The sequence below is a fragment of the Amia ocellicauda genome, chromosome 13 (assembly GCF_036373705.1).
Source record: "Amia ocellicauda isolate fAmiCal2 chromosome 13, fAmiCal2.hap1, whole genome shotgun sequence".
NCBI classification, from domain to species: Eukaryota; Metazoa; Chordata; class Actinopteri; order Amiiformes; family Amiidae; genus Amia; species Amia ocellicauda.
This window is the reverse complement of record NC_089862.1, coordinates 13,616,801-13,632,677: the sequence shown is the minus strand read 5'-3', so window position 1 is coordinate 13,632,677 and position 15,877 is coordinate 13,616,801. Positions and strand designations below refer to the sequence as shown.

The 15,877-nt window shown below is 37.0% G+C and overlaps 1 protein-coding gene across 4 annotated transcripts in view; it reads right to left on the bottom strand.

Moving 5' to 3' along the window:
* Positions 1-15,877, bottom strand: part of palld (palladin, cytoskeletal associated protein) — a 100,781-nt gene that overhangs the window by 15,982 nt on the left and 68,922 nt on the right. For all 4 annotated transcript variants that reach the window (XM_066719963.1, XM_066719961.1, XM_066719962.1 and 1 more), the window contains one exon: positions 149-850. In XM_066719963.1, coding sequence (XP_066576060.1) covers positions 149-850 — 702 coding nt within the window. The remainder of the gene's footprint in view (positions 1-148; positions 851-15,877) is intronic.

The window sequence follows — 15,877 nt, the reverse complement described above, 5'->3', positions numbered from 1 at the left end:
TAATTTGCACACAAAACTGTATTCACTCAGCAAGAACTCTTGACCTTAGTGGGCAGATGAAAAGGGCTTAGACAGACTGAAAGTGGTTCATACAGAGGAATGGTATGAATAAGAGAACCACACGCAGAGGAGATGGGTGTACACTTACACAGTATTGCTTCCTTTAGGGAGGCCCAGGGCATTGACCGGAGGCGGCAGGGGATGCTGGGAGGGGAGCACCGAGCTGAGGAAGCCAGCTGGGGACTGCTGTCCAGAGAAGGGGGCGTTCCTCTCCTCAGAGTGGGACAGTGTGGGGCTGGTGAGGGGCAGGGGGGGCGGTGGCGGGGGCAAGGCGAAGTTGTCTTGACCCGTGAAGGAGGACGTTGGGCTGAGGAAAGGTGGAGGTGGGGGAGGGAAGGAGGGTGACACCGGGGAGCCGATACTGTCGCTCTTATTCGAATACGACTGCTGGAAGGGAGGCAGGCTGACTTTGCTGAACTCCTTGTGAGGGGTCGAGGGCGAGAGGGGAGAGGGCAAACTGGAGCCCGAGGAGCCGGACGACGGGGTCATGTACCCCGAGGAGGGGCCCCCTGAATTCTGGGCGGCGATGAACTGCTTGGGCCGCGCGTAGTTGAAAGTACTGCTGGTCTGCATGCTGCCGGTCGGGCCGTGGGAGTTGAGGAGGCTCATCTGGGCTGGGGATTGCTGGCTGCTCTCGAGCTCTTGGAAGGAGGGAGGTGGCGGGAGAGGCGGAGAGGGAGGCGGAGCTTGATCCTGAAGAGGCGGGATGTCCTGTTGCTGCAGCCAATTAGCTGCCTCTTGCTGCTCCAATAGAATCTGGTTTTGCAGTTGTTTCAGCTGATCTGGATCTCTGTGGAAAAACAAGAGATATATCCTGTCAACTTGCAAAAATCGAAATGGGACTTGGGCAGAACCCTTTCACTCCAACCAACCAGCTTTTGTTAGTCAGATTAAATCAAATCAGATCAAGTTAAACATAATATGTGATGACAGAATGATTTTCCACAATTTGAACACTGTTAATGTTATATACATATTAATTTTAGGAACAAAAAACATATAGTGGCAAACATGATTCCAAAAAAGGAATCAGATTTTCAGATTCACAGTGCATTATTCCAGCTAATGTTTGGAAGTCTTAAGTTCTTAAATAACTCCATACTAACTGTGCAGTTCCTACTAATTTTCCCAGCTTCCAAAATAGTCTAAAAAGTCTAACAATGTTTTCGGACACAGAGTCACAAAAAGTTATTAAGCAAATAAACAACCAGGGTTCTGTGTGATCCTCCTCAGAGTGGAAAACTTGTATTGATGAGCCTGCCAAATAAAAGGTCAACACACTAGCAGGCTAACCTAATACAGAAGAGCAATTACTATCTGTTTAATGTGCTGTTACTTTTATTTTTCCAAGACTTGGCTTCTATTCTATAATATTTTTCAAAGCTGCTGAATTTCAGCATGGTTGTAAATCTACCTGTACCTCACAGCCAGGGGACCATGTATTTTCAGTTAGTCTGTTGCAGCCCCATTAGTCAAGTGCCAGACAACAGTCATCTGACCTTGTGGCCTTGTAGAAGCATGGAAACTGGAGTTGGTTGTCCTTTATAAATATCCTGTGCTAAAAGCATGGGTCACGCGATCCTTCCCCTAGGATCAGGTTATATTCTATCAACCTGAAACAAACTGAAATCCCTCAACAACTTGGGAAGCCCAAAGAAAGACATTTTTTTGTTTAATTAGGCACAGGGAAGGTTTGATCAAACTGATACCAGTTTTTGCAAATCAGTATACGATTTAGAAACAAGGATGTGGCAATGCATGTAGCAATCTGCACAAAGGATGTCATTTGTCAGCAGGATTGGATGAGCCATATGTTTGTCAGACAGTTTTGTTTTTTGTGATGTTTCTTTGTACGTGATAAACAATTAAAACAGCTAATACGTTTAACAGACGCCAACTCTCTCAGAAGTTGATTTGCAGGGCAGAGTGCACGTCAAACTTTTATGTACAAGTGTGAAGGAAACATTGCTGGTGTGGGAGAAACAAGATAAGCAATCATATGCAAACTGCCAAAGTGGTAAACGCCAAGGCTGTTGACAGTGCAGTGAAAAGCTCGAAGCTGGTTAGCTGTTTCCACCCTTGTCATTCCTCCCCTCGACAAACACAGTAATCAGACCACTGAGAATGAGCTGAGCCAATCTACTCACCAATTCCTCACATTATTAATCTCATTTACTACTGTGGTCTGTCTCTATGCTAACATGTCTGAAGCATCTGGGTATTAAATGCAATGCTTTTGTTTGAATAATGTAAAGAATGTAAAGTGTACTTTAGGTTGTTTCATTCCTACAATACCCTTTTGGCTCTTTTTGAGATAAGGGGTGATACATATTGCTTACATTTAGTACAGGTTCGATTCCAGGTTATGGCTACAAGCTGTGGGAATGCATAGTGAGGATAATATATTTATATTTTATCCAACAGCTGGTCCGCTCAGAAGTACCTCAAAGCTAACAATTGAATCTACACACAAAGTTTACAACATATAGGAATATATAGTAGTTAAGTCTGTGAATAACATCTGGTAATAAAGTTAGCTTATTTTATTATCTTTGAAAATACATTACAATACCACACATATATCCCAGAGACCAATAATTGGACTTTGGAAGAGTTCACAAAATGCAGCCTGGCTTCCAGCCACAGGTCAACAGAACCATTGAAATGCGTAACACCAACCCTACATACATACTGCACTGTACTATGCAAGGTAATAGGAGGACAATGCACCTTTATCACAGTAAAATACAACTTCTCTTTGCATGCAATACCAGGAGCAGAACTTGATTAAACCACATGATCTATATATAGCATACATGTTCCCTTTAGTAGAGAAGCAATATTGGATGTTTGTATGTATGGGGCCTCATTATAGAATGAAATACAAAACAGTCTTTGTTTACCAGCATCTAATTAAGCACAAAATATGCAAAGTCATTTTGGTGTGAATAAGAAACCTGTTCATGGCAGATATTTTTAATGAACCTGATTACAAAACAAACTGTGTAATTGGATTCCTAACCTGAAGCCATCATTGCTTCAGAAAATAATTATATTTCTTGAGATATTCTGACATTAAAAATACTTTCAGATGTGTGGAATTGAATCTTTCTCTTAAATTCTCATGAGAAAGTCCCTTGAGTGATAGCAGATTTAATGTAAGCTTGGATTGTCCACTGTTTTGCTTTCTTGTTGAAGAAGCCTTTAATGTTTTTATGAGCACCAGAGGAATTATAACTGGACTTAAAATCTATAAAAAGCTGTTTCTGACATCTAAAAGAATTATAAATAATTATAGAGTTATTGACCTATGATAGGTACACACAAAACTGGTTATTTAATATTATCCCATGGATTAGGCTACATTGAAATTGTGTCACTGACCATGCATATTGAGTGACTTTGCTGCGAATCAATCAATACATAGTGTAACATGACAGTTACCATGGTACACATTAATATTTATATTTTGAATACAATGGAAAATGTAATCAGTACTTTCATAGCATTGTGTATGGGCACTGATTCAACTGGACTTTAAAATTGTTTCCATTCGCAAAGACTGCATACACATCTAATTACATCAGCCAGTTGCAGACCAATGGGCTAGGCTGGATCTGTGACACCCTGGAGACCTCTTAACTGTGAGATACAATAGAGGAGACAGAACTAGAAAATAATTGTATGTGTTTTATATTGATGTAGTCAGTATCTTAGATTCTAGGTTATTTAGAAAACGTAGAAAAACAAATCACTTATTGTGAACTTCATGCCTAATTGGAACACCACCATTTTCCCAGATATCCAAAGCATTACAAAGGTCATTTTCAGCAGGAAGACTTTCATGGTTAAACTGTTAACTCTCAGTCTAACACGAATACACGAAGGTCTGACAATGCTGTTTTGTTAGCAGTGGTTCAGTCTATGAAAGGCACTCCCTGTCAACCTCTTTTGTTCTATGGAAGAGAAAAACATTGATGTGATGCAACATTTTCATAAAGACAGATTTATGTAATCTCAGATTAACTGCTGTCATTAAAGATTTATTTTTTCTTTATCCTATAACAATTAGCTTGGCACATACGTGTTTCAATGCTTCCATGAGAATAAAAAGTCAAGCAGACTTAGTTTATTGTGCTTCATGGTTCCAAACTTCAAGTGTTTCAATTTTATCATCACTGAGCAGTAAACTGTGTAATTGTGTGATAACATGAACAAATGTTTTAGATCAGGTGAAATACAGAGCGTGTTGCTCAGAAAACATGTTAAATGTCCTAGGTATTTTTTGGCATAATGTCTTGAATGACATATTCATGCTGTCTCATACATTGTTTTACTACATTATTTGTTATGCCTGGTGACATCCTAACGACCTTGTCTTCATTACTTGAATGTGAAATGTTGCTAGCCAACATTAAGAGGGTTCTAATATAATATATGTTTATAGGAATTTTAAATTCCTTTGATAGAAGCAGGTCAATCTCCAGATTTGGATCTTGTTATATTTTAAATATGGCCACTGATGTACAAACGAACAATCCAGTGCATTTGTAGGCCAGTGCAAAGAGAATGGCAGAATTGTAAGGCAAGGTAAAGGCTAGACAATACAACTGTATTCAAATATATTCTTACAGAACTTAGTATACTGAACATACTTTTATAATGACCCCCGAATATGCATGAACTAGTAAGCAGCCACTATTTGTCAATAAATCATGAATTGTCACAGATGAGAACTTAAACAACAAAAAATAGTTTGTTGCCTTTCTTATTATAATTATTATTTGAGTTGTTTTCATTGTTTTTCAGCATTGCATAGCTACAATTCGCTATGCAAGGTTTTTTGGATCTGAATTTTCTTTCCATTTCCTGTATTAAACCAATTATGTTTTAAGTAAAAGCTCAATTCACATTAGAATTCACATTATCAGTCACATGTCTGCTGCACTCTTGTTGCCCAGGTGAACCTAAAGTAGACATGACTAATTTGCTCATTACCAACATTTTTGCTTAAGCATGTACGTTGTGTAACTTAATCAGCAATTTCAATACTGGTAACTTCCTGTTTCTGTGCATTTTTTCATATTGTAGCTATCGATGACATTTGGAAGTTAATACAAAGAACACTTTTATAGGAATAACTTGGAAGTACTTGAGATAACATCACCAGCCTCCTGCAAGGATTTTATCCCTTTTTTGGTTCTATTTTGGGCATGCAAGTGTACGCTTGCTGAAATCAAATGAAACCACTATTACTTCACTGCTTCTTTTCTATCCTCATTTCAAACTACTCTGTTTATTGCTGATGCATGTCAGGAGTTATATGATGCCCTCAAAGTTCAACCTCTAACTTAGTATAAAAATAAATACAAAATACAAAATTAAAATGTTTTTCTTAATTGTTTCCATCTCACATAAGTATTACATTGTATTAATCCCGAGCCTTGTTTGCTAAATATATCTGAATGCTTTTTTTTCTGGAATGTTGCTTGTATAAATAATAGAGGAAAACTGGAAGCTTTCCAGTGAAACTTACATCATTCTTCCTTAAAAGGTGATCTTTCTCTAAATAGAACTGCTACATTCAAACAAATATACTCATTCATTTCTGAATGAGAAACATCTTAACATCTTCCTCACGTTAGCACATCACAAAACAAGATTCATTATTGACAGGCCCAGAGCCTCTCATTTCATTTTCCTCAGTGTATTGCCTTGAAAACTACTACATCACACATTCAAACTGAAAATAGGGAAAATATAGAAGGTTCAAAGATTTATATTTAGCCACAAGCAGTAGCATCACTGTTATTCTCAATAATATATAACTTAATTCAACTGAATAAAACTCGAATTAAATGAGAAGCAAAAGTTGAGTTTTTTTATTTCCTGATTAACATGCATGCATGTGGGTGTTATCTGTTAATTACCATCTATTTGGTAATATCCACAACCGATGATATATTTTCTTAACAGAAATATAACAATGTGTACAGAACTAACACTGATTAAAAACAAAAAAAACAGAGCAGGTCCACTGTAGATTGAATGTAGTTATCCTATCTCTTGTACAGATTTGCACTTACAAATAGGATTTTTTTTTTTTTTTCCAGTTTGAGCAGATGTCTGCTGACCTCAGAAAAGTTGCTCGAGACTTTCTCTATAAACTTGACACATCCCTGCAGGGCCTCAACAGTATCCTTCTTATTGTTACTAATGGCAGACAAATCTGTTTTCTAAATGGACCCTGGACCCACAATTTGTTGTTCTGAAAAATACGTTTCTGGGTTAGTTAACTTCAGATCAAATAATCATGTAAACATGTCCTGAAGATGAATCTGCAAGACAATGGGAAACACGCCAGTCAGTTCTTGGGTATTTCACATTGTGATATGTACCACGGTAAGAAGCCAACTCTGCTAAATTGCTCTACCAGGGACGAAGTGCCACAGTCTGGGCTAAATCGAAGATGCATATTGACACATGCTGAAAAGGACTTTCCATGGAAAACAACAATAGCCAGGCTGTCAGTCTGTTTATGAACTGTTTCATATTTAAGCGGACTTAATGTAAACGGAACATCTGGAAAATATTTTATGGATAAATGTTTCCTAACAAGTCACTCAAAGAACTGGTCTCAGCATCAGATGAAAAGGCAGAGGTGTGAAAGAAAACAAGTGTGACTTTGTTCCTTTTTCTGTATAAAATGAAATAAAGAAAATATTAACTCATTTGCAAGATGCATATGCTGTCTCCAAATATGCATTAAGAAAAAACAGACATTTGTCTTCAATTTGTTTTTCTTTGCATTGTTCATATCTTGACAAGGCTTTAAAGCTATGTGTACAATAAGGAAGGACAATGAAAAAGAAAGAAAAAGAAAAAGGAAACAACTTCCAATGCATCACAGTTTGGACTGAGGCATTTAGCTGAGAAAAGCATCAGACAGACAGACGGCAGCCTCAAGGACACACCTTCAGCACAAACGCAACCTGCCAAAGTGATGGTAAATATAAAAGCTCTAAGGACATGTAAAATTAAATTAAAAAAACACAATCCTTAAACAAGTGAAGCAAGGTGAAATGTATGGTGCACAAGGCTTTCATTTTCAAAACCCAGCTGTGTGCTCTTTAAAATCTTTACTATGTATAAAAGCCTATAAGTCAAAAACAGAACTGTAATTCCTATTTTAGAAGGTTGTGCCTAGGGAACAGTCTTTCCCACAAATAAGTGAATTCCTTTGCAGAATTAGAAGAAAACGAATTATCAGATTTAAAATAAAGACATCCAGTTGATATATAGACCTATTAGCAGAAAATGACAGGATTAAAAACCAGTGTACATTGTGAGTCTCAGCAGGGCTACAGGCGAAGCTGAAAGTAAAAAGCAAGATGCTCCAATTCAGTAACAGTGTCCCATTATGTAAGGTATTCTTCTAACTAAAGTCAAAGGTTATGTGCCAGCTATGGGTTTACAGAATTAAGCATTTAAGAAAAGCATTCAGCTGCTGATAATCATTTAAGCTGATTAAACACATTTCTCAAAATACAGTCCTTTTTTTTTCCTGGTACGAATGGCACAGACAGTCTTAGATTGAGTTGTGCTGATGCTCAGGCAAGAGATACTGACTGGTTGCATGCCAACACCGAAGTGTAATGAAGGCAGACAGCAGACTGCATGGCTCCAGGACTAACGCTGTCACTAAGCTGTGAGTTATAGAGAGGAAACTTCATGCTCGGCTGTTATTGCAAAGCGTATGTTTCCCAAACTATGTTTTACTCCCCTTTTGATATATAAATAGAAGCATCTGGTATCTCCTCCTTTTCAGCCAAACATGAAAATATTTAAAGTGGGGTCTCATGCAATTTTTCATCAAGTTGAAAATTCATATTATAACCAGTGCACAAAATGGTGACCGCACACTGCGCTGTAGCTCACTTGTACTGCAATGAAAGACCAGGGGATTCATTGTGGTTTGGTGGTCAAGTAAAAAGGACCAAAAAGGTATTTTCAGACTTTGTGTAAAGTGCAAGGACAAACAGCATGAAGGAAAGCTTTTTAACTCACATTAGTCAAAACATGTCAGCTGGTTTAACTTCCCTTGCTGTTTACACTGTGCATTCAATTATAATATGTACTGCAGATTCATATTGTGAGATACTTCATCCCTAGATTGGCTTCTCTATGCTTATTTTTTTGATTGGATTTCCATGTCTGTTAATCATATTAATCCTAATTGTTTTCCTTTATCCTGTGAAACCTAAACACGTTAGAAAAATAAAAGCTATATCAAAAATTGAATGCAACTGCAAACAAAGAACTTTTCTAGAATATTTCTAGGAATTATAAAGTCAAATCCCAGTTTCCTTAACCCTTCAAATTCGATGACATACATATCTAACCAGATGGGAGTTCATTTTCTTGTAAGTGGTTTTGCGTTAACCCTGTTTTTGAAGCGGACATATCTTAGATCCCTTTAAAATGACTTAAAAGGCTAACAGCTTCCCATTAAATCAACTGTTTATTTTTAGCTGACATCTTTAACATCCCACAAGTACATAGATACACAGGGAGATTCATGTTTTCTGGAAGCCAACTCCCCTGTGGCAACAGAGGAATAACCACAACAAGACAGGACATTATAGAGCGGAAATTACACTTAATGAGGGTCTGCTTGCTTACATTGCATTAGAACGGCAAACAACAAACACTTTTATTGCTCAAAGGACTGTGTCTCGAGTTATTGTCTTTACTGAAGACAATTGTTCTGTCTGTTTGCATGTTGTTAAGAGAAAGTTCTAGGTACTTCATCTGCCAGTTCATTTGACAGTTCAGTATTCCATATGTTACATATATAGGTCAAATCTGAAACATTTCTGCTTGTGTTAATGTTGATGTTCATTGATGGCTCAGTAGAGTCTGTTTTGTCTCGCTCTTTAACCTCTGATAGCATAAGGTGGGTAGAGTGTCAGTTAGTATTATTAGTAAAAGCATTTCAACAGTCATCCCTGACAATTGATACATTACAACCCCCTAAAATTATATATTGCCATTTTAACTGAAAAAAAAAAGCATCTTCATTCTAAAGTCACAAATATGCATGAATATATTACTACTACACATGGGGAAAATTATCCAGATAAGTTAAGGTGAAATATTGTACATATAGTCTGTTAATTAAGTTAAAAAGAGATTATTAAAAAGTCCCAGCATACACACATACAACTGCCAAACTGAATTACACACTGAACTCATAACTTGGAGTTTTACAAACTTAAAATCTTAAAAAAAAAAAAAAAAAAAAAAAAAGTTTCATTGATATGGCATGGGAATCTGAAATGTCATGATATTAAGTGTTTTCATAATTCACAAAGGACATGCAAACTTTGGTCCACAATATGATAAAGCAACGTAAGGAACAAGGGCTTAACTAGTTCCTGACTACAGTACCTAAAAACAACGATCATCCATTATCTCCAGAGAATGGGATAATCCATGTAAGATGGCCTTAAATAATAACAAACAGGCCGGGCAACAAAAGCACTTTAACTCAATGAATGAGTCTGGGAAAGCAAACAACAATAAGAAAGGCAGTACAATGTGGTTCTGCACAACACTGACAATCTTCATGATCATAAGCATGGAAAAAATAACGTCATAGATAAATCCTTCCTCTGTTTTGGACTGAAAAACCATTTTGCCAAAAAACAGTTTAAAGGAGGGGGTAGGATTAAGTAGTGTTTCAGGCTAACCCCCAACATGTTCACACATGCCTGAAAACCATCTATGAAAAACTCTTTTGCTCGAGTCCACAGCTTTGATGTTACGGCATTTAAAGCTTCGATTTAATATTACTTTCCATGACCTTTTGATCTATTAACTTGGTCCTTGTGTGGACAAAGGTTTGAGGTATTATCGTCCTTTTAAGATGAATCACCAAGGCATGTATATCGTGTTAAGACGATTATGTCATTTTCTTTTGCCTTTGAACTTTCATCCCGTTCCCCAAAACAGTCTTTCTGAACTTTGACTCTTTCTCTGGCAGTTATATCATTTAACATAGCATGTATTATAGATACAAATAGTTCTATCAAGGGCCATTATGCAATGTATTTTTGTAACTGAGCTAATAATTGAATTTATGTCAGTGTTCATATATAATACTTCATGATAAAAATGTGGTCAGCGCACCTTGATTACACTCAATGGGTTGATCATAGTGAGGTACATGGTTATACCTGAAAACAGACGAAAAAATGGTTGCCCGGGTGAGCACCTCTGTGTTTTTGAGATGTTCTCAGGCTGGGTCCATGTGCATGATCCATGCCAACCTCTCATTATATCTTTCATGACATATCTGCTTACCCATTGAGTTAACCATCCAATGTGATACAAAATAAATAAAGGAATCAGAAATGTATGTACTTCAGGATTTAGGATTTTGTATTTAATTTTGACTTAGTGGTGACTACTAAACACATTTAAGGTGATTGTGTTTCTAGCAGTTTCCTAGAGGCAAAGGTTTCAGATTCAGAGTTCAGATTTGTTTTGGGGAAAAAGTATTTCTAAAGAAAACAAACATTAACTTGTAAAAGCCAACTGCATTAAAACTGCAGTTTTCTGCTCTTGGGGTCGATAGCTGATATTTGAACAATTCTGTGTCTGACAATGTCTGCCAACACCTTAATATGCTTCTGAAAACACAGACCGTGATATAGTTATTTGATCTCCAAGTCTAGACATAAAGTAGACTAACTTGTACAGCAAAGCAATTTAGTGTATTCTGTAGCCACACCAGACAATAACTGTACTCAGTCAAAGGCTACGCAGTATGGGAAACTAATTTATTCTAGGTTGTGTCTTGCCAGTTAGGAAGTTGATAATGTAACTAAACAATTGGTTTTCCTTTGAGCTGAAACTCTGATTTCTCAGGTATTTGCTTAAGGAAAATCATAGTGGACACTGCCAAAGTTCTCAGTTGGGTTTCTCATTTTCACCTAAACATTTCATACATTCAGATCCCACCCACACGTCTAGCTGCTTGCAATACGATGTGTATACTCACATTGCTCAATCTATGTGAATCATGTATGTACGACACTGTATGTCTAGTAATGTTTAGCATATGGATGTCTCATAGTATTTGCCATGACTGAAGTAATTACAGCTTGACAGCTTTTTTAAATGTCAAAAGAATGACAGGGGTGACTACCAAACATATTTCCAGACATGTCTGTGTCATACCCACCCCTGGATTAGACCCATACATCCTCAGATAACCAACTTTCTGCTGCAGCTGTTCTGCTTCAGTCTTGCATTATAACAACCCTTTGAATACCACTCTGAAAGTCTCCTATACTACAAAACTGGCTATATTGCCAGGTAAACATGGCATTGTAAAGAAAATAAATTACACAAATACCTAGACAGTAGCTAGTGACATTTATGTGTCACACTTATACTGATTATTCCAGTTTAGTCATTGGCCTATGTGAGACGTATGTTGAGCGAGGAGCACTGATTAGATATCAAGCAAGATATAGACTTGAACAGCTTAGACACATCCAGACAGGCCTCTGAGAGACACAAGCTTCACTCTGGAGTTGAGGAGAAATCAGTCCACGTTGATATGATCAAGTATGTACAGAAATGCATACTGCAGATATATGAATGTTACAACAAGTTGCTTTGAAGTGGCTGTAATTGGGAATAAGTACTGGATGAAAGGAAGCTGTGTCCTTTCAGACTGATAACAACTGTATTCCCCTCCAAACTTGAATCAAAGACAATACTACACTGTTCTCTAAACTCATGAAACAAATATAGCCAATTAAAACAAGTCCCTATAGTTCCACTGAAAAAGAGCCATCTGCACAATTGTTTTTGCAGTAATTGTTTTTATTCAATAGTAATAATTAGTTTATAATGGTTTAAAAAATCAGTAAATTATTTATCTAACAGAGAAGTGGTACAACAATATTTTGACATAATGGAATTCAAGCGAATACTATGGTACAGGCCCTGACATTGGCACTCTGCAGAGCCTGGCATGACGGATAAGCTATGAGTTCAAATCTAACTTTAAATCATTCATTCATAATAGAGGTTATTTGTGGGGAATCGTGTGTGGATGAGTTCAAGAAAGTAAATATTTCCCCTCGGAGAATAACAGACTCTTTAAATTGGAGGAAACAGTGGTTTCAATTAGCAGATCTTATAAAAGATGACTTGCACATGTTTAAATAACCTCGTCAATGAAGAGGCTTTGATGGATATTGTTTTGTAAATATCCAAATATCATAGTTACAGTATGTGAGTATATTAAACAGTTAATGCATGAAGGTCCATTAAGTGAAAATAAACAAGCTGCTTACATTCTGGAAATGCCAGGAAGTCCTGTGATTTTTCAGAGGCACATATTTGGGAAACCTCCATTTTCAACGATTTGTTATGTTGGATTGACATTAAATGTTGTTTGCCTTAACCTATTTCGACTCAAACAAAGATGTCTGTATTTATGTTACCAGAAGCAATACAGCAATCTCGACTATAAGTAATAATAGGCAAGTGTTTTTATTCAGTCTGCAAGGAAATGTTCCCTTCCAGTTTGTTTTTCTATGTTTCTTGTTGCCTTGACAATGCCACTCTGCTTGCTAGAAGTGGAATTATTGAACTACTTCATATATAAATACAAAAGATGAACGATAGTCTGCTAATGCATATAATAGATTGTATTTATGGCCTGTTTTTTCTGAAATTATTGTTTAAACACCATCAAAACTTATCTGAGGTTTGGAAAATTCATAGATGAGCTTTCAACACAACTAGCTGATAACAAGCGCCAGTTGAAGAGTTTGCAGTGGCCTGTAAACTACAGCCAACAATTTGTAATGTCTGGGTGGCTTTAAAGTGATTCTGCAGCATTCATAATTAGACCTGCAATACAGTAATACACTGCCTGTGAGACAACAGTGAAAACTGCAATTACTTTCAAGTATTTTCAAGCAGATTCAGATTGCCAGCAGCTTTTAAACTTTCATAAAGTTCTTGGCTGAGGGTCAGTTTTAACAAAGCACATCAGGAAGCTAGGAAAATGATGGAGTGTGTATGGAAGAGAGTGAATATTTTCTGGAACATATGGATAATCCTTTTCAGTCAAACACTGCTTCTCTATTGCTATCAAGGTAAAAAATGCAATTGTCGGACTGGCGAAGATTGTACCACAAACATCCTTATCTTTGTATGTTTAGTTTTTGTCTGTACTTTCAGAGAGGGAGAGAGAGAGAGAGAGAGAGAGAGAGAGAGAGAGAGAGGTATATTTGTTTTCATTCTAAAATTGGACTTTTACCACCATTCTTTAAAGCATGACTAGAAACATGCTGATTTTAACAAATACAAAGAGAGCATCACCGTATTACAATGACACACACACGATTCTAGACTTAAGGTGTATTTTGAGAGTGGTTTCTTCTTCTGTACCAATACTTAAAGTACCAAACCACAAGTGTCAGGGTGCCGGCTCCCTCTTTATAAACTTCAGTACAGTTATCTTTTAGCCATTGCTTGAAAGCTGGGTGTATGCATGTCAGAAACTCAGCACGCCTTCCTCTTACTTGGAAGGAAAAGCAGCACTCACCACATTTAAAGATTAACTGTACATCAGCAGCCAATTGTTGCTTTTGCTTCGCGTTGTCTCAGAAACTTTTACATTCCTCCTCACATCTGTGTACCAAGTTGCCCAGTTTGTGCCCTGATGTGTATCCAAAAACAGCTCCTAAAAGCAGCTGCTGGATCTTTTCAGTGGCCTGTGCACATATTAAGCTGTCCAAGTTTCCATAAACATTTCATTATACTGCGAAAGGCACATTCTCCCAATGTGCTTTGTAATTGCATACATACCACATAAAATATATCCAGCTTTAATGTTTTACCCCTTCAATATCTGTAATATAATGCCTGTTTTAGCCTTATATTAAGAGCTGAGCATCTTTTAAGAATGTATGCCAACAACGGAGCCTGGTTCTTAATTGTGTAAAAATTCCTTTCCAAATGGGAGTGAGTGTCACATCACCAAAGGGATTAACTGGGAGCAGGGAGAGTAAGAGCACAAAACAAAACCTCATGCTTCTATACAGCCCTGAATAACAATAAAGCAGAGACAATGTGCTGATTAGAGAATATTATCCCTTAACTGAATATAGTAAAACTTATATATATATAAAAAAATACCATTCCAACAGACAACTCAATGTGTTACCAATTTCTACACAACACAGCCTCTCTCTAACTAGAATGCATACTTTTTTGGTAAGATAACGGTACAGCATACAGTTCATTCAAGTCCAACAAGTATTTCCTCCTATACTGCATATAAGCTCAGAGGATGTGGTTAAACTTTTGTGAGGAGTATACAGGCTAAAAAAATACATCTGCCTTTAAATGAATGAACGAGCAGTCGGGGAAAAAAAAAAGAACTGTGCTTCTTTCAATATAGATTTACCTGGTGTTTTTCTGCAGTGAAATCCTCAGAGCAGCGCCATACAGTTACTCCCTCATGCAGGCTAGTCTTGTGTTGTTTGGGGAATGCTGAGCAGACCAGCAGGTAGAAGTCAATATATACAGATTAGTCAGGCTTCATGACTCAGTGAAGTTCAGCTCCAGCACAACCTTTTTTTTTCCTAGACTACCCTTTCACAATAAAAGACCTTAAGGCTCTGTGGAATTCCATAGGGAGAGAGAGAGAGAGAGAGAGAGAGAGAGAGAGAGAGAGAGAGAGAGAGAGAGAGAGAGAGAGAGAGAGAGGGAGGAGGGGGGAACAGTCTGCTTGTGTCTGGGATGATGTGATGATGCCTTATCTGCTCAGAAACGCTGCGTAATATCCAGGTATACTGACACATGCTAAGGATCCACTGAAATTAGTTTTTTACTTTATTATTTGTGTCAAAACACTGTTTTATATCTATGCAGTGAAATAATGGAATGAAATAAACAGCAATCTGCTTTGAGAATAGCCCCCCCGCCCCCCACATACACACACACAACAAAAACTTGTTTGTTCTTAAATTGATAAATTTACTCCAAACTAGAGACTAGTAAAAAAGCTTATCCATTCTAAAAGTAATTCTTATTAATGTGCAATATTAGGTAGTAACTGCTAGTAATGTAAAATGTAAGTAAATCTATTACTTATGTTCAGTAAACAAAAATACGTGTTATTGTTTAATCTAGTGAAGTTACTTAATAAACAACCATGCACTCCACAAGTCATTTTAATTATTCGCTGAAAAGGAATTCAGGTAATCCAGTTACTTGGTTTAAGCAATCCTGAACAAGTGAATCCAAGTCAATATGCAGTAATGAAAAGTAAATAATAGTAATTTGTAGTAATAAGTAATAATTAGTTATAAGTAAAATAAAAATACTAAGTCATATTTTGTGAGTTTAAATAATTAAACTGACATTTTGTACTATGAGTAAAAATACCCTGCTTTGTACTCATTTAAATAACAAAAATCCATGCACAATTGACCTCAGTGCACATATGTTCTGCTTTACGCTTCACAATTTTGAATATCAATGGCTTACAGCTATAGCGTGGAACTCCTGTAAAGATGAAGATAAGCAGCTTTATCTCAAAAGTATCACCCAAACACTTTTATTTGCTTTTGTTTAAAACTAAATAACTTGTTTGACAACACAGCAAGTCACACTTTCATGATGTTGATAGGTTTGTAAGTACATATTGAATAACCCTCTTGTGGCTGTCAATGAGGGATATAAACAATGGGAAAAAAGCTGAACTGATGCAAAGCATGAC